General features: G+C 35.1%; 1 protein-coding gene across 1 annotated transcript in view; it reads right to left on the bottom strand.

Annotated features, from left to right (window-relative positions):
- Positions 1-20811, bottom strand: part of LOC126815311 (inositol polyphosphate-5-phosphatase A) — a 58248-nt gene that overhangs the window by 1095 nt on the left and 36342 nt on the right. The window contains exons 6-12 of the mRNA XM_050540880.1: positions 8197-8228; positions 7012-7083; positions 5261-5313; positions 4162-4225; positions 2153-2208; positions 1324-1408; positions 162-251 (exon numbers count right to left, since the gene is read on the bottom strand). Of these exons, the coding sequence (XP_050396837.1) occupies positions 162-251; positions 1324-1408; positions 2153-2208; positions 4162-4225; positions 5261-5313; positions 7012-7083; positions 8197-8228 (452 nt within the window). The remainder of the gene's footprint in view (positions 1-161; positions 252-1323; positions 1409-2152; positions 2209-4161; positions 4226-5260; positions 5314-7011; positions 7084-8196; positions 8229-20811) is intronic.

The raw sequence follows: 20811 nt of genomic DNA, 5'->3' as shown, positions 1-20811 counted from the left end.
TCTATTGCACTAACAAAGTTTTTCACTAAACGGGGACAACTCTGGAACAAAATATTGCAGAATGCTTAAAATGGATAGGCATACAGAATTTTTATAAGAACTTTATTGAGGTATTTAAAGTATTACTAAGAATTTATTGTGTGATAAACATGCACTAATACCTTCCCATTCTCCTTTTCTTTATATACAACTTTAGTTATTTGATCTTTTTTACCCCTGGTTTCACTAGAATCAGTTTTTTCTGTGATGGCCTAAAAACATACAAGCACAGATATACACATTACACACATACAATATTCATATAAACCTAAAATATACACATACAATATACATAAACCTAAAAAATACACAGACAATATACATATAAACCTAAAAAATACACATACAATATACATATTATAAACCTAAAATGTACACATCATACACATACACTATGCACATACAAATATCTATGCACAGATATACACATTACACACATACAATATTCATATAAACCTAAAATATACACATACAATATACATAAACCTAAAAAATACACAGACAATATACATATAAACCTAAAAAATACACATACAATATACATATAAACCTAAAAAATACACATACAATATACATATTATAAACCTAAAATGTACACATCATACACATACACTATGCACATACAAATATCTAAATGCAAAAGAACTGTTTTCTTGCAGCATATGGTTATCATTATTCTTTAGGACATCTTTATATAGGATCCTTCCAAATTTTGGAATGGAAAAATGAAATAAGTCCACAATAAAATTATTAATAAAGAAAGAAATCAGAATATGTTCAGATCACAAGTCACAGCTACACTATCCTCCTATGCAAACATTTTATTAACCCTAGACTTAGACACCAGTTTCCTGTGCCCATCTTTTCTAATATTTGTGACTGTGGTTTGTTTGTCTGTTCAGGATTGGCGGCTACACGGGTATACGGGTAGCTCAGGCTGGGGAGTAACATAGGCCTGGTAGCGATGGTCTACCACTTCCAGTTTCTTTGTTATTCTACTTCCTGGTCAACCGCTAGTAGTCTATAAATATGGCACAAAGTACATAGGCCTGGTGGCGATGGTCTACCACTTTTGGTTTTGGAGTTATGCTACCTCTGATTCATGGCTACATCCGTGCTACGCCAGGTGAACCGCTGGTATAAAATATAAATGAAATGGAGTTTTAACGTCCTACTTTTATGCTCTGACTGGGATAATTAAGACAGATATTTCTAAAAAATAAAATTAGTACTATATGATGACCCGGTTATTGGATCTCACATAATGAAAACATTAGAGCTTACCTTAACTAATAAATGAGAATCTAATCGAAAATTAAAATCTCCAAACATGAAAAATGGCACCGTTTCATAATTATCATTTTCAAATCTGAAACAAACAAAAAATAGTAAGTAAATAGCTTCGCTGTTTCAATGTTTCATTAATGCTTATACCATGGATATAAAACCAGTATATAGGGGAAGCATTAGGAACCTGGAATTCCAATTCGAGATGTTCTAACATATCCTGACCTACTGAGAGACTCAACACAAATTAGGCCATTTCAGGACTAACATATGGTTTAATTTTATTTCAATAATTCACTTGCCCTTAGGGGTCTTTAGAAGTGGAAGGAAACCGGAGGATCCATAGAAAACCCACGAGGTTGGACAGGCAACCCTACTCCTTGTCACGTACAACTGGGGAATCGAAACCACGCCAGTTGACTCAATGACAGGCCTTATGATACAGTGCGCACATGCTAACCATTCGGCCATCTAACGCCCCACCCTGACCTTCATGTACATGTAGACCAATCAAAGAAGGCAGATACATGGAGTGAGCTGTTCGGAGAATTGTGCCCAGACAGCTGTGCTACAACCTACTCTATTTCCAATTCCACCTGTCAAGGGTACACAGGATTAGTTTTTCGTCCATTCCAAGCAACAAGACTCTGATCTTTGCCAAATGATCCTTTCTGCACAATTGACAAGGAGAGATCTTGCCAGAAAATCCTGAGGAACTTTCTGTCAACATCGGAATTGAAATCCGGTATTTCCTGGTTAGTAATTTTATAACCCAGTGCCTTACACATTCAGCCACTGCAGCTCCAGAATAAAAATAAGATCTCACCTCTGTAACGTGTGTAATAATGCTTGCTGCCGATTTTCGCTATACAACGATGGACTCTGAAAGATAAACAAAGAAATTAACAGAACCGTATAAAAGAATGAAATAAAATGGGGTTTAATGGTTAGTCGGTGCACTTTCGATTCCCCGGTTGTACGTGACAAGGAGTAAGGTCGCCTGTCCAACCTCATGTTGTTTTTTTTCGGGTCCTCCGGTTTCCTCCCACTGCTAAAGACCCCTATGCACAAGCGAATTATTGAAATAAAACTGAACCATATGTTAATCCCAAATGACCCAGATTGTGTCAAGTGGATATTAAAACCCATTCCTCTTTCTCTCTTTACGTCCACTCCCACCGGAACCTAGCTTTCTTTATTTCTTATTTCTTCAGAAGTTATTTGGCCCCGTGGGCAGGTGATCTATTTTTTCTATACCTTTAATCTAACATAAAGCCTAAATATCAGAAAATATTTTTGTCAGTAAATCTTACAATAAAATATACATCAGTCATCCATCTTTCTGATTGTCAGAAAACAAAATTTCACATGACAGCAATAAAAACATAAACTATTTCAAACAATGTCAATCTGGGACATTAATGGCCAAATAATTCACTGTTGTAGTATTTTTGTGTTCTATTTGTAACTTGAATCTATAAATTTATTTATTTGCACCGATCGAAGTAAGTAATGGCTCAATAACAGACCTTGAATTTATGAAATAAGACAGAAAACGTTTTAGAAATATTATCCACAATTATGTATATTCCACATACAGGACCATCTTGATGGGGCATTGTGGGGACAGCGAGAGTCTGTGACAATGGTGGATGGGGGAGAGTGAGGGGAAGGGGGTCATTTCCACTAGATCATTTCAAAAACCCACGAGGTTGGACAAAGAGAGAGCGATAGAGAAATGGGGTTTAACATCCACTTGACCCAAACTAGGTCATTTCGGGACTAACATGGTTTTTACTTTTTTTTTATTTCAATAATTCGCTTGCGCGTAGGGTTCTTTAGCAGTGAGAGGAAACCGGACTGCTAACCATTCAGCCATCCAACCCCCCCACTAGGTTGGACAAACGACCCTAATTCTTGTCGTGTATTAGTTTGGGATTGTAACCATGCCACTTGACTCATGACAGACCTTATGATCTAAATCACACATGAAGTGGCAACGGACCTAACAAACAGCTAATCTGCTTTGTGATGCAAAAAATCAATAATAAATAATAGAAAATTATAAATTGATTCTAAAGATTACATTATTTGATACTATGGATTGTCAAAGCATCAACGAATCAAAATTCTTATCTCAGACAAACAAATTTTAATAGTCCCATGCTTTTGTCGAAAGATAACCACGCCCAGTTGTGTAAACAAATTTGTAGGGGTCTTATTCAATAATACTTAAATGAATATATTTTAACCATTCGGCATTTCCATTGGCTGAGAATTAAAATCCTAGTACAAATGTTAGCTTTTAACCAATGAAATAGCAACATTCTTAAAATATTTCATTTAATGATTACGTGAATAAATGGCCTAGCGTGAGATGGGAGTCTCGCCACAGCTCTAAACAGCTCTGTACAGATATATTTGCAAAAATTGACATTCAATTTGTTTCTGTTGACTTTGAGATAAGCACAATCTGATTAAAATACAGATCTATATTTCGTTTCGCTTTTTAATACTTTCGATGACCTCTATTACATGAAGATCTGACCAGTTGTATTGGGAGGTCATGTTAGGGGTCATACAAGTGGCTTTTGACCATATGACGAAAGACATTGATTAATCAATCAGCGGTGACGTTTCTAGTGGTTTACCCACAGTCCGTGCACGCCAAGAACGTGTCGTAACAGACCGTTTCATTGGCTAATTCCTCACATCAACTAGAACTAGAGTAGCAAAAACAAGTACAACAAAATTTTGAACTATGAAAAACGAAATGAAATAGGATCTGTGTTGTAATCAGATTGGATCTGTTGTGTAATAGATCAGTATACTTACAGATTGCATTGCTACAATATTTGAGGCATCGTGAAACAGATGAATGTTGATTAAATCAAACACACTGAAATAGATAAACATGCCCGGTATGGGAATTAAATATAAAAAATAGCCAGGTACTAATCATAAACATTATTCAGAAAATGCTATATAACATAAGAATTATTTGTAGCTGAAGTCCCTTAAGGGGAGAGAAAGAGAGAGAGAGAGAGAGAGAGAGAGAGAGAGAGAGATGTGGTTTAACATCCACTCAACGCAAACTAGGTCATTTGGGGACTAATTAACATACAGTTCCATTTTAATTCATTCACTTGTGTGTAGTGGTCTTTAGCAAAACAAGGTTCGCCAGGCGAGCCTACTCATAGTCACATACAAGCGGGGAATCAAAACCACACCACTTGACTCCATGACAGACCTTACGTGTTAACCAATCGCCACCCCCAACCATGCGCATGCACTAAGCATAATAAAATAAGAAAACTTGTCTGTGATATCACCCTCAGTGGAAGAAGACGTCAAACACCACAAACAACAACAGGCTAATCAGTTTCTTGTGGACAGTAAAGGACTAACTAAGGCAGTAGTAGTAGTAGGCTAATCAGAATTGGTCTGCGATATCACCGTACATTAAGCCCAACAAACAAACCAGACTAATCAGACAGGCAGTGATTGCGGAAATATAGAACAATCCTCTTGGTACATCATCAATATTCCAGAAAGCTATTTCATTTTATTATACAATGCTATTCCTAGTAAAATGTTACACTTACCAATTATTAATATTATGTTTTATTATTACTAGTAAAATGTTATACTTACTAATTATTATGTTTTATTATTACAAGTAAAATGTTATACTTACCAATTATTGATCAAATAACACACTATTTATGGATAACAATTACTGTGGTTTATTTCACTGCGACGTTTCAACAAGATTTCACAAGTCGTTATCAAGCATGTGTTATATGCTTGATAACGACTTGTGAAATCTTGTTGAAACGTCACAGTGAAATAAACCACAGTAATTGTTATCCATAAATAGTGTGTTATTTGATTATGTTCCAATTACTAAATGCCATTTAAAGAATATATTTACCAATTATTGATACTCCATCTCGTTCTGATAAAACCCTTCCGCGACCATTTAAACTAGAAATATATAAAAACCAATAATCATTACACATCAAGTAGCAATAAGTCTGTTTAAACCAGACATTGAGAAGAGAGGCCCTATAGACTATTCCACTTACAAGACCCCTTCCCCAATCCCCCATCCTCACCACTTGAGAAAAATAAAAGTGTGATTTAAACACAACTGACCAAATTAGAGGATTATGACGGATGTTTAATACTATATAGTGCATTTAAGAAAGGTTTATGAAAGTGTCAAAGAATCGGAAGAATCCAAGCATAGTGATTATCTACGGACGTCGGACAATACACTGATATGTTAAATAATGAGTTTGAGTACATTTTAGCACGTATAATGTCTGAAAAATCCAAATGAGAATTGGTAGCTTTCAGTTTAATCTAAATAGAAATCCACTTTACAAAGTCACTCAACAAACTAAACTTAATTAATTCAACGTTTTTATTGTTTCTACTCAAATCTACCCAATTTATATCACAAAATCTGACATATCTCTAGAAACTCCCTATTGATCTTTAATTAATGATGTTTGTGTAACCTGATACAAGTAATCAAATACATTTTTATTCTAATGATCAGGGCAAAAACAAAATGTCAAAGTGTAATGAGAATTTTTCTGCTGTCTGTTGACAAATGAAACTGAACCGAGATCAACTCTTCTTAACTCATTATTTAATCCCTTTAGCACTTGGTACATGTATAAATGAAAAATTTGGACAAATGCAATGGGGTTTAGAGTCCTACTGTACCGGGCTAATGAGAGAGAGAGAGAGGGAGAGAGAGAGAGAGAGTGAAATGGGGTTTAACGTCCACTCAACACAAACTAGGTCATTTCGGGACTAACATATGGTTTAATTTTGTTTACATAATTCGTTTGCGCGTACGGGTATTTAGCAGTGGCAGGAAACCGACGAGGTTGGACAGGCGACCCTACTCCTTGCCACGTACAACCGGGGATTCGAAACCACGCCAGTCGACTCAATGACAGACTTTATGATACAGCGCGCGCACGCTAACCATTCAGCCATCCAACACCCCCCCCCCCCCCGGGCTAATGAAGACCGACATATGCCATACACCAGACAGTGGTGCTACTGCATTAGTCTTATATCGAATTCCAACAGCCACTGGTTCTATTATGTGCTCACCAATACAGGAGCTCTGTATTTCATCCCATCCATACAACTATACATTGTCCCTTGCCAGTGTCCTCTGTCCTGCACAACTGACAAGGGTGAAAGGTACTGGAGATGGCAGTAGTTACAGCGGATTTTGGCAGTCCCAAAATTTTAGGTGGTCCAAAAATGAGAGAGAGAGAGAGAGAGAGAGAGAAGAGAGAAAGAGGCGATTTAACCTCCACTCGACACAAACAAAGTCATTTCGGGACTAACATATGGTCCTATTTTTATTTCACTAATTCGCTTGAGCGTAGGGGTCTCTTGCAGTGGGAGAAAACCAGAGGACCCGAAGAAAACCACAGAGGTTGGACAGGTGACCCTATGCCTTATCACGTACAACCGGGGAATCGAAACCCCGTCAGTTGACTCAATGAAAGACCTTTTGATGCAACGCTCACAGGCTAACCATTCAGTCATCCACCCCCGCCCATGAATGAAAGAGTAGTGGTTCCATATCTTCTTGCATAACTACTACCACTTCTAATGTTCGCCCCAGGAAATATTTCTAACAATACATACCTCAGGAAAGAAATGTTGAGGAAACTTGGCTTTTTCTTTAATAGGAATATTTTCTATATTACCCGATAAAACCTAAAATATATAATAACAATAACATAAAATATAATACAAACCAGCAGTTGCCAGGCAAGATACGCCTACATTTTGTGAGAGATGGATAGAGAACAAGCTGGCCGAAGACCTTGGCATTAAATACTTTTACACAATTTGCGTTAAAGATGTGGGCAGTTTGACAGGCAGTTACGGTCCAAAATTCGAACTCAATCATCATCAGGGTGTACAATGATATATTAAAAGGATTTTTAAAATCAGATAAAAATTGTAACCTCTAGAGGGTCAACAAGCTAAAATCGCGATTTTTTTGTACAATCAGGGGCCATAATCTAGGAAATTAAGGTCTGTTATGCGCGAACATCGAAAGGAACAGAGATCTTTTGGATATAAATGCATGTTTTAAGTTTCATCAAAATTGGATAAAAATTGTGACTTCTAGATGGTCCACAACCTTGATATTACATACTATTAACACTATTTGCATACAGGGAGCAGTCATTTTGTCCTGCAGTTTCGGTCCGACTTTCACAAAATTTAAACTCAATCATCATAATGGTGAACGGTGATATATTTAAATGGTTTTCTAAATCGGATAAAAATTGTGACCTCTAGAGGGACTGCATGCTAAAAATGAGATTTTTTGTTCAATTAGGGACCCAGAGAGAGAGAGAGAGAGAGAGAGAGAGAGAGGGGGGGTTTTACATCCACTCGACACAATCTAGGTAATTTCAGGACTAACATATGGTTTAATTTTATTTCAATAATTCATTTGCGCGTAGGGGTCTTTAGCTGTGGGAGGACATCAGAGGACTCTGAGAAAACCCATGAGGTTGGACAGGCGACCCTACTCCTTGTCACATACAACCGGGGAAACGAAACCACAGCAGTTGATTCAATGACATACCTTATGATACAGCGCGCACATGCTAACCATTCGGCCATCCAACGCCCCCTTTTTCCACCCAAGAAATTGGAAGCAGCATTTTCAATAAGCATTCCCAAACGTCTGATTGCTGCAGCCTTAAAAGGTGGGTTTTGGGGCTTTTTCTCTTTTTGTAATGGAGTCAAATACCAATGTGAATTCCGTTGAATTCGTAATTCATAAAAATTAAAAAAGAGAATTGAACATACCTCTCTTCCTTCTACAGGAACAAATTTACAATCTGAAATACAGAAATAAAATATTCAAAATCTTGGACTTTACCCCCTTGATCGTCAAAGATAGGTTGTCATGACAACCCACAGCAGCCAAGTGCTTTGATCAGTTCACAAAGGGTTCAATATTTCTATTTGGAGGTACATGTACATGAATTGGAGGGAGAGGGAAATGTGCATGTAGAAAAACAAAAACACCATATGATTTTATTTGTTTAGGTCAGAAGAAATAGGGACCTGCAAACCTGGCCACGACCCATCCTAACTTAATTTAGTAAGTATTTGAAGGGAAGGGGACCCAAAACCCAGAACATCCCTTAACGCGAAAACACATCATGGAATTATAAAAATTTATTGTAAAAGGGTCTAAATGACTGATCATATTTAGTAAATATTAAAGTAGCTAAGTCTCTAACTCAATATCATCCAAAATCTTCAACATTGAAAACACGATTTATTTGTCAAATTAAATCAACATTCATGTTGTGATCTTAACGGGAAAAGATGGGCTTTTGATAGCCAATATTTAAGACAAAATAAACATTTTACCATTGGTACACGAATCCTGTACCATAATGCGCTTCAGCGCCAGTTGTATCAAGAGACTTGAGGGACGAGACTAGACACATTGCACCAAATCAAACGGCGTATGTAGACTGGAATAACCAGACACTAGAAATTTGCACTCGCTTGAGACTGCTGGCTTATTTCGCCGAACATAACTGATTTGAAATTGGAGTAAAAACGAAAACCATTGAATGTAAATCAGTTAATATACATTCATAGTACAGTATTATATGCGTTGCAACCCACTTTTGTCAATTTCTAGGTCCCAAATGTTAGCGATTTAGCTCCTTTAAGTTAATATTTTGTTTGTTTTTATGATTTAAAGTAGTTTTATGTAGACTGGGAGAATTGAAATCCTGGCCATCCCCCACCCTCCCTTTAATAAGTTTGACCTAATACCACAGATGGCAACCAAACAAATAGCTTGTGGTTATAATAACATGATAAATAATAACAAGGTAATCTAAAATACATTAAGAACAACGTTATTATCTAATTATAAACAGAGACACATACATACATATTTCACTGTCCGAGATAAGAAATGTTAACTAACAGATATCCAAACAAACAAACACGGCTTTTAATAAAATTATCTTAAGAAATTTAATAGAATTTAAAGTGTATCCAGACATTTATCCTTGTTTATTTAATAATACCAGTAATTCATATTTTGTTTTATCAACTGGCATGTATATAGTGTTTCTAAATCAAATTGGTATTTAAAGATGAACTTAAAGAGTACAAACTGTATGATTTGATGAGAGAGAGAGAGAGAGAGAGAGAGAGAGAGAGAGAGAGAGAGAGAGAGAGAGAGGGGTTTAATGCCCACTCGACACAAACTAGGTCATTTCGGGACTAACACATGGTTCAATTTCATTTCAATAATTCGCTTGCGGGTAGGAGTCTTTGACAATATATTTGGACAATATATTTGGACTAAAAACATATGTAGATTAATTATCCAAAATTTGCTTCAAATCCCTCTCAAAATTTTGTATTTGTGAGGAGATATACCTAGCTATTAAAAACAAATCTTGTCACCATGTTTGTCACCTAACTTGATTGAAGGAGGACCCATTTTTTAGAATGTATTTATCATTACTTACTGTCCATTTACCATACATATTGAGGCCTAAATAAATTCATGAATTATTTTCTGCCAACTTCTTTTTCCACCGTTTAATTGCAGAATCTGTTATATGTTTACACCCATCAATGTTCACAAAACTTCCCAACCATTCATCAAGAAATAACAACCTCTCCTCAAATCAAGCTGGCAGACAATCCATTGGGTTGCCAGTTAGAGATACTCTAACATTTTTGCCCAGTGCTTGCCCCACGTGGGTTTTTCAGGTCAGTATTTTTCTATTAAGATTGGACGTCTATACTTTCCATATAACAAATTTGCCATACTTTTATTGGAAATAGACACCCGATAAATACTTTTATGAGAATGTATCTTTATAGGGCGTATGGCTCTAATTTTTTTAACATTGAATTAGACGGAAATGGTTCTAAAAGCACATGTTATTGTAATAGGAATGTATGTAAAGTGATTTATATACAATTTAAAAAAAAAAAGAAGTTTTTTATAATAAATTATATTTGGTGAAAATCGTGAACAGTCTGCTCAATCCATTCTACATGGTTTATTTTATTATTACTATATAATTACTTCCACATTGTCCTGTAGGATATGACTGTTTTTGTCCATTACAAAATGACACCATTAAAACTTAATTGTGTCTTAAATATTGGATATTGGGATCCTATGTTTTCACGGCAAGATAACAACATCAATATTGATTGAAATTGATCAATATTGAATTCTAATTCGAGTTTTTTCATTTTGAACATAATGGGAAATAATGGGTTAAAGCAGGAATAATGTTCAAGCCTGGAAATATGGCACCCGTCATAGACGTATGTCTGGCATAAATTCTAGCTTTGTTAGGCACAGGGCCTCCAGTGTCGGCCATTTTGTTCATCAAAATCTGCCTTTTTTTCTGTGTTTTCAATAATATTTATTATAAGCTACTTCTGACCCAAAGTTCAAAATCATTAAATATATAAGCCTGATGTTATTAATTTTTACAGTTGCTTGATGGAGTTAAAACACATTATGACCACCTACTAACTTATTGAAGCTCATAGAAACCTCTTAATTTCTTAAAATAGCCAAGTCTTCAACACTGCAAACATGACTTATTGGTCAATTTAAATCAATAATGTTGCTATCTTACAGTGAAAAGATGGGCTTTGATATCCAATATTTAAGACACAATGAAAATTTTAAACTTGGCACACGAATCGGATGGCAGAATGCTTGCGATCTCCATTTGTAATGAAGCGACTCGATGAACGGGGCGAAACATATCCCACAAGGGAAGGCTACCAGAGTAGACTGGAATAACCAGATGGCTAAGAATGCCATTCAATTTGCTTTTTTTTGCGTATTATCGCCGAACATAACTGATTAGAAATTACAGTAAAAACAGAAACGATTGAATATAAATCAGTTACATTACATTATTATATGCATTGTGTTCATTTCTAGGCGTCAAAGAATAGTGAGTTAGCTCCTTTGAAAGCTTTAACTCTTAAAGATACATTAGTTAAGAGTTTAATAAAGACTTGGCCATTCTTGCTATAATAATTCAAAAATAGATAATAAAAAAAGAAAATATTGAAAATTATCATTGAACAGTTATCATTGTTTGTAGTTTTGACAAGATGTGTGCACAGTGGTAACCAGGGCACTGGTATAATCGGGTCTTTGCCTCGCTTTCCCATTTTTAAATTAAATTTTTAAATGGTGAACCGTTTTAATCTAGTTAAAATCTTGAGTATCCGATGCCATCGAGAGTTGATTATGGTCTTGTTTTGTTAATAAATGTCTAATTAATAGTTTATATAACATTTCAGGCCTAAAGAAAGACCTACAATAGGCAGATTAAGCTCTTGCATAATGTATGTGTAAATTATTTGGAAATCAAAATGACATTTGTTTACAGTAAGAGTGTCTGGAGAAAAACCCATGTGGTTAGTTAGGCTACACTAATGTATTTGTAGAAATAACTTTATGATCTGTAGTGTATTTGTTTGACCATTTGGTCAACCCAAAACCAATCTACATTAGTGCTGGGTATTGTCACTGCAGTCACAATACGAAATGTATCGCAATTCAGGTGCTACAATACGATTCGTATCACGATTCATAACCAGGTCAATATTTACCAAGAAAACAAAAGGATAAATAAATAATTGATACTTTGAATCAGGTCGATGTTGAAGAATTTACCTGATTAAAATCATGACATGTGGATCAAAATAAGAAACAAGACAACTTAAGAGCATTTGTGTACCTATGGCTAATGTGTAACATGGATAATTTAATTAAGAGTGACAGGTTACTTACTGGCATGAATTTAACGCAGGTATTGTCTGCATGCTTTCATTCTATCGTAGGCTATTACGAAAACACTGTATGAATACCATACAGAAATTAGATAGCGAGGTGCACCTATTTTTTTATTACGAAAGGATTTGAATATTTTGTTGACATGTAATTTTTAGTTGTGGTCTGAATCTGTCTGCTTAAATAATGATAAGAGTTATGCCCCTTCATTGTTTGTAAAAACGTCTGACAAAAAAAAATTTGAAATAGCAAAACTGATCTAGCTTAAACATGCATTATGCAAGAGCTAAATCTGATTATTGCAAGTCTTAATTTAGGCTTCAGATGTTATAGAAATTATAAATTAGATCTTTATTTAATCAACAAGACCAAAATCAACTCTGTAGACCCACGGATGGCTCGGCTACAGCTCGGATTTAAATAGGATTTCACTAATTGATTAAATCAGATAAGGGGTAACCTGATGAAAATACGTCTGTTAGATCGAGGCTAAATGATAGAGTGTACTTAGCGAGGCCGCTGTAAAGCGTTTTCCGTATGCCATTGAAAATGAAAACTTTACTTGATAATCGAGATATGTAGGTGGAGTTAACGCCTGTCAATCAAACGATCAGCGAAGGCGAAGACACAATTCGCTACCATTTCTTGGCAAATATTACAACGATGATAACTATGTTCAGAATAAAGTAATTTGACTGAATTTTTCAATATATTCTTCTTTCATAATCTACTTTTGAACTGTTATAGCAAGAATGGCCAACTCTCTTTAAAAATCTCCCATAATGTATCTTTAATTAATTATTTTACATATTATTTCAACGAGCACGGCATCAACACCCTGCTCTTGCATTGTTAAATACATGTAGTTATTAGTTATTTCAACTAGAACTGCATCAACACCCTGATCTTGCATCTGGAGTTGTTAGTTATTTCACCTATTATTTCATCTAAGCCTGCATCAACTCCCCTTCTCCTACATGTGGTTTTGTTATTCTACATATTATATATTTCATCTAGGACTGCGTCAACAACTCTGATTGCATCTAGCGTTGTTTATTAGTTATTTCATACATTATTATATCTAGGTAAATAACCACATATTATATTCTTATCTGACCTTATATAGAATATGGTCACGATTTATATATTTTTATAGGTTAATCTATTATTTACTATATAAACATTTGTATTCTATTACAAAATAAATTATCATACATGCAGTACAAACATACATACAATGTACACCATTCTGCTCTTACACATTCATAATCAAAATAACATTAACAGTTGTTATGCAACACAAAGTTTTCATGTAGGCCTAAGCAAAGGATACAGCTCTCTAAAAGGAACAAAGAGAGAGAAAGAGAGAGAGAGAGAGAAATGGGGTTTAAGTCCACTCAACACAAACTAGGTGATTTTGGGACAAACATATGGTTCAATTTTAACTCATTAATTCACTTGCGCCTTGCGAGAAGGGGTTTTTAGCAGTGGGAGGTAACCTGGAGGCTACAAGCTGGGAATCAAAACCATGCCATTTGACTCAATGACAGACCTTATGATGCAACAGGCTCGTGTTAACCATTCGACCACCCAACCCGCTGACAAAGAGAAAAGTAGGGGTTTACGTTCATTTAACACAAGAAAGGTCATTTACAAAATAAATTATCTTTACAGGCAATAAACGAAATGAAATGAAATGTGGTTGAAGGTCCTATTAATCTGCTTCGACTGGGCTAATGAACATAGACATACGCCATAAAGTGTTCCATGAGGGAAATTATGCCTGGACAGTCACTCTACGGCATACACTTATATCAAATTCTAACAACAAAGGGATCTTTTACATACACACCATATATACACAGGACCTCGGTTATTCATCCCATCCTAAAGACTATATGTTGACCCTTGCCAGGCCCTCGGTCCTGCACCACTGACAAGGAGGAACCACACTTCTCAGCCAACTTAGAAGAACAAACACAGGACCTCCAACTTTATAGCGAGCCAACGTCTTATTCACAAAGCAATAGTGGCTCACAATATATCAAAATACCACGATGGATCCTCAGTAAGAAAATCTTTGATCTCCTTATCATAAATTCCTCGCTTACACCACTGAATTTCTGTTTCGTGTAAACTCCTTCATTACACCAATGATTCTAACCAGATACCCACAAATTTAATCTTTTTTTTCATCTATTTGATATCTGGTAAAAGCACCTGCCAAAATATCTCTCACCGCAAGATTCTGATTAAAATCTGTTTTTAAAGTAATTGTATTATTTAATGTGCCTCAACACCTGTGACAGGTTAATCTAAATATCTAGTAAACTCATTTCATCGTCCAAATTTAGTTTTCAACATTCGTTTCCCTTTTCTCTTTGCAATTTATACACTTGACTTTGTTTTGTTTTTTGAGAATAACATATTATGGTCATTTTCATTTCAAAGGGTACGATGTGAGGTAGCAGATTAGTCTTTTTAAGAATAATACATTATATGGTCATTGGTCATTTTTATTTCAAAGAGTACGATGCGAGGTAGCATATTAAGTCATTTTGAGAATAATAGATTATGGTCATTTTCATTTCAAAGGGTACGATGCGAGGTAGCATATTAGTCATTTTGAGAATATTATATTATGGTCATTTTCATTTCAAAGAGTACGACGCAAGGTCGCATATTAGTCATTTTGAGAATAATATATTATAGTCATTTTCATTTCAAAGAGTATGATGCAAGGTAGCATATTAGTCATTTTGAGAATAATATATTATAGTCATTTTCATTTCAAAGGGTATGATGCGAGGTAGCAGATTAGCCATTTTGAGAGTAATATATTATAGTCATTTTCATTTCAAAGAGTATGATGCGAGGTAGAAGATTAGTACAATGCGAAAAATGATCGGAGTTTCAGCTTACCCATCTCTTAATCCCAAGTTACCAAATTAAATGAAATGAATGGGGTTTAACGTCCTACTGTTCTGCTCCGACTGGGATAATGAAGTCGGGAGTTACCAAATGATCTTAGTTTTTTCTATTAGACATACTGTACTTGTGTTACCCTGGACTAAGTGGCAACCACAATTTAAAAATTTACTTGAGCAGGTCATTAATTTAAATCTATTCATATGTGCAATGTGGAATTTTGCCCAGACAGTGGTTTTTCCACCTACTTGTCTCTGAATCCCACATTTCCAAGGATCTCAGTTTTTCTATTAGGAATAATGTACTTGCTTTACGCTGGACTTGTTGTGCCAATATTTTAAAATATCCTTAGGTCTGTTGTTAATCTATGGGTTTTGAACATGCACTAACTAACTACAAATTGCCTCTTAAAAATAATCCAACCTCGTGGGTTTTCTCCGGGTGCTCCGGTTTCCTCCCACTGCTAAAGACCCCTACGCGCAAGCGAATTATTGAAATAAAATTAAATCATATGTTAGTCCCGAAATGACCTAGTTTGTGTCGAGTGGAGTTAAACCCCATCTCTCTCTCTCTCTCTCTCTCTCTCTTTTTCTCTCTCTCTCCCCCTCTCTCTCTCTCTCTCTTAAAAATAAATTCAAGTCATTTGATTAATACCTTGATTGAATTCACCTCAATTTCTCACCAAGATCTATTTTATTTATTAACAGGAACCATATGTATCCCCTTCCATTTCTTTGGCAAAATTTATTCTATTTAAATCGAAGACAGCCCTAAAATAATTACTAAGATGAGCAAACGTTCTTCTGCTTCTAATAAGCTCAAAAATACTTGAAATATGCCAGTGAATACATCAAGTCTGAACCGAGGTATATAGCGATCAAACAATGTTCTGGGTGAAACGTTTTAGATTCATGAAACTTTAAACCATGGGTCTCAAGAAGAACGGCCATGAAAAGACTACCAATCACTTGGTTGCAATAAACCAGTGGAACCATCTAAGATGATGCTAAGTGAATGAAACTAGAAAGTATCATTAAGAAATTACTGGTTAACTTTTATCTGATTTGTTTGAAGAGAACGTTTTCTTGAGAGGTTAATTACCATAATGTGACTAGATCTAGATATAATTATATTTATTACATTGTGGGTTTAATCTTCAAATTGATATTCAATTAATGTATTTCAATTTATCTTTGTCAGTTTCATGTTTACCCTGCAGGAACGCTGTCTAGTCATTCAGGTTGTATTAAAAGCACATCTTACAACTTCTTTTGTTAGTTTAATCCACATCTTCATCTTTACTCTACAGGAAAAATGTATAGTCGGCTGGATGGGACCCAAAAATTTAAAGGTTTTATGTTGGTCTTTGTGTGTATGACAGTTGTAAAACTGTGTTGACCAGTATTAGAAAATAGTATATTAATTTTTGGGGTGACGCCCATCGAAAAAGGTTAATTCAAGTCTGATCGACATGAAAATTGGCATGCTTCTTCTTTAAACAATTCTCCATTGATTTGGTGAATTTGATTTTTGAATTTCATCCAACAAAATGGTCAGGTTCTGGTCCATAGTATGTTAGTACTTATTTAATATGGCGGCCGTACAGGGCAGAGTTCTATTCTCACAGTATATAGTTCTCAGAATGTAGAATGGTTGTACTTTTATCTTAGAACGTCTTAGCTAGTGATATAACAAGCTGAACTATTAACAGCTACATCTGAAATTTAGATGTGCCAAGGCAGGTTCTTAAAGGTGACCTATTTTGTTTTCTCACTAAGTGCATTGTATTTTTGTATCATTTTAAGGGGCTCTGCCATTTTTGAGCATCTGTATTGACCTGTGTTTATATCAGTGTTTATTAAAGTTATTGATCCTGATTAGACAATACTTTAATTATTTTTCACTGACTAATCCATGCTAAAATGAAATTAATTATCAAAAATTTCATTAAGAAAACATCATATCAATGACAGATGTCCTTTAATTTTGATAATAATTAATCTACATCGTAAGAATTCCTTTAATTTTGATAAATCATAATCTACTTTGGTGTAAAAATCCCTTTAATTTTCATAAATCATATGCTACCTTGGTGTAAAAATTCCTTTAATTCTGATAATATATAATCTACCTTGGTGTTATAGTTCTTTTATTTCTTTCTACCTTGGTGTTAAAGTTCTTTTATTACTATCTACATGTACATGTACCTTGGTGTTAAAGTTCCTTTAATTTGTAATCTAGGTTGGTGTAAAAGTCCCTTCAATTTTGATAATTCATATTATATCTTGGTATAAAAGTCCCTTTAAATTTTGATAATTCATATTATACATGTACCTTGATGTAAAAGTCCCTTTAATTTTGATAATTTGTAATCTAGGTTAGTGTAAAAGTCCCTTAAATTTTTATAATTCATAATCAAGCTTGGTGTAAAAGTACCTTTTTGATAATTTGTAATCTAGGTTAGTGTAAAAGTTCCATTAACGAACTGATTTAACAGAAGGGAAAAGAAAACCATAAATAATTTCAGCTGGTCTGTAAGGCTGGCTACATGTCTCGGTTTTTATTGATTTCTCTGGTCTCTAATAGATAAACAATGGAATCCTCTAATGGATAAACAATGGAGGCCGCTGCTTCCATTTCTTGGCTTTAAAAACTATAAGCGTTTATATTTCACTAACTATAATATAAATCTCCAGGAACTGTTGTAAATACTCACAAGTTTTTTGGGGGGTTCAGTCATATCTCTTTTTACCAAATCCTATGAAATAAATCTAGCAGGATTATTGTAAATTTCCACAATTTCAGTGTTGGAATCTGTCTACAGAAACCATATTCCTGAAGCAATGGCCCAAGAAACCCCCTCTGCCTATAGCTGGATTGGCTTCTGATACTTGAGCTTTTGTGGTAGTGTGTCTATTCTTCCCGTTCAATCAAATTTATCCGAAGTACAGCAACATGACAGCCCTCCATTTAATCTGGGGTCTTCCCTAAAACTTTTGACAGTGATTTAAGTTATTAAAAATGTTGAAAATCTTGTTAGTCTACATACAGTATTGTTTACATTGTATCCGTGTTGATAGCCTCGTTTGTCACAGAATTAGTTTTTCTGCAATATTCTGCTATGCACTGGTTAATTGTGCATACTAAAATCGGGAGTCATAACGTAACGTTATTTAAACATATTTGTTCCAATTTGGAGCTTTGTTTCAAGCATAATGATATTGTTACACAGTTAGCTATTGGTTGTTAATCCCACTATTGACCAGTCATAATTTGGAACAGAAATTTGCTTCCATTAAAGCAGTGTTTAGTGGGATTAGCTCTAATCAAACGAAACATTATGGGGGGGGGGGACAGAAACCCACGGCAAGACCTATTTTTATAGTTTAGGGTCGGGCGAGCAACTGTAAAGAAAGGTATTTTGGGGGATTGAAAGAACAAAGATCTGGCTAAACTACACATATACAAGTTCTATCTTTTTGGGGGATCAGTCATATATTTTTTTTTCCTTTGTACCAAAACCATGAGGGAGGGGTTGGGATCGCCTGGTGGTCTAGTGTGTCGCGCTTTGACCTCTAGCTGGCCAGTCACCTCTGGTTTGCGGTTGTTGTTTCGATCCCCAGTGTAAAAGAATGTGGCTTCTTCTCAATCTTGTATCTTTACTCCAGGTACAGTGTACTCTGGTTTCCTCCCCGAAGAAAGACCCCTGCGCGTGCGCTAAGAAAATAAAAATAAAAAAAAAATAAAATTGTCAGCTTCCACGAAGCGAATGTTAACCACTAAAAACAACAACAACAACCTAATCCACCAAATACTACCAAATAAATCTAGTGGCAATGTTGTAAATACCCACAATTTCAGTGTTGGAAATCTGTCCTATTTTAGGGTGACCCATGTACTCACAGAAATACAGTCCACCGCTGATAGTTCGAGACTACCACTGAAGCGTGCACATTCGCCGTGCCGAGACCAACTTTCTGACAGTATGATACTGTAAATAGCCATGGCACGTGCAATTCTCTACAAATCTATCAACTATTACAGCCGTAAAAAGTTATTGTTGACGATTTTGAATAGCAGTAAAATTAAGCTTCTTGGTTATTACAGCAGATTTAGAAATTACGTTTGTTTCATTTTTTAAATCGCTTTATCATTAACTGTACCGATAAGAGCGGCATCTTTTGGTTTAGTACAAATAATATCTCTGAATCACTCGGGTTAGACAGGAACATGATACTAGCAGTAGTTTCATTTTACTTTTACAAGCTTCTTAAAACGATTGTTGAGCTACCTAATGTGCTTATTTCTAAATTCAATTTCTTGCTCTAGCTTTCTGTTATGTTTCGTAAAAAAATAGTCTTGATTATCCCGACCTGTCAATCAGACGTAGAATGGTCGATAGGCTGGTTAAGCGAGACTAATTTCAAAACAAGGGAACGTAACCTATCTTTTACTCAAAAGTGTCTGGATGTTATGGACGACTCTTGGAACCAGTTTTCAGTCTATTATTTATACATGATTAATGGTCATAGCTTATTAACATGATCGTTTTTTTAATGACTATAATTGTGTGAAACTGATTTGAGGCTTAGCATATATATAAATATTGTGGCGTAATTGTCGAGATGTATGGAGATATTTATTTATGGTGGGTCACCCTACCTATTTCAATAAGACCTGTGATCTAAGATAAAAAAGTTACGGTCGGTCGGTTAACCATAATCACAGGTAGTTTCCATTTTGATATAAACAATTCGCATATTTGGAGGGTTCAGTCATACATGTATGTTTAATCTTTTCACTAGATCCAGCAAATACTATCCACCATTTGGGAAATGAAATCGTGTGGTTAAATTAATACTGACAATCTATTAAATCTATATTATTCAAGTAACTTTCAACATTTTCCTCTTCAATGACCTGCTTCTGTTGAAATTCCTGTCTAAATCAATATCAAACTCCATCCAACATTAGTTCTTCAGAGGGGGGTGGGGGGAGTGACCGAATGCTTACCGCATGCACATTGTATCATAAGGTCTGTCTTTGAGTTAACTGGCGTGGTTTCGATTTCCTGGTTGTACCTGACAAGGAGTAGGGTTGACTCTCCAACCTCGTGGGTTTTCTTTGAGTCCTCCGGTTTCCTCCCACTGCTAAAGACCCCTACGCACACAAGCGAACTATTGCAATGAAATTGAACCATATGTTTGTCCTGAAATGACCTGGTTTGTGTCAAGTGGACGTTAAACCTCATTTCTTAAATACTTATTTGTTTTTCTCGAAAGTTTTTAGATCCCAATACCGAATTTTGAAATCGTAACCAGAATTAAGTGTGTTATCTATTGATCTTAATATATACAAACTACAGTGAAAAGAAATAAGGTTTAAAGATGCATTATATAAGATTTAGATAAAGAGCTGGTCGTTCTTGCTATGATAGTTATATTAAAGATACATTATGTAAGATTTAGATAAAGAGCTGGTCGTTCTTGCTATAATAGTTATATTAAAGATGTATTATATAAGATTTAGATAAAGAGCTGGTCGTTCTTGCTATAATAGTTATGTTAAAGATGTATTATATAAGATTTAGATAAAGAGCTGGGAGTTCTTGCTATAAAAGTTATATTAAAGATGTATTATATAAGATTTAGATAAAGAGCTGGCCGTTCTTGCTA

This window comes from Patella vulgata, chromosome 3 (genome assembly GCF_932274485.2).
Source record: "Patella vulgata chromosome 3, xgPatVulg1.2, whole genome shotgun sequence".
Taxonomy (NCBI): domain Eukaryota; kingdom Metazoa; phylum Mollusca; class Gastropoda; family Patellidae; genus Patella; species Patella vulgata.
This window is presented reverse-complemented; position numbering and strand designations above follow the sequence as displayed.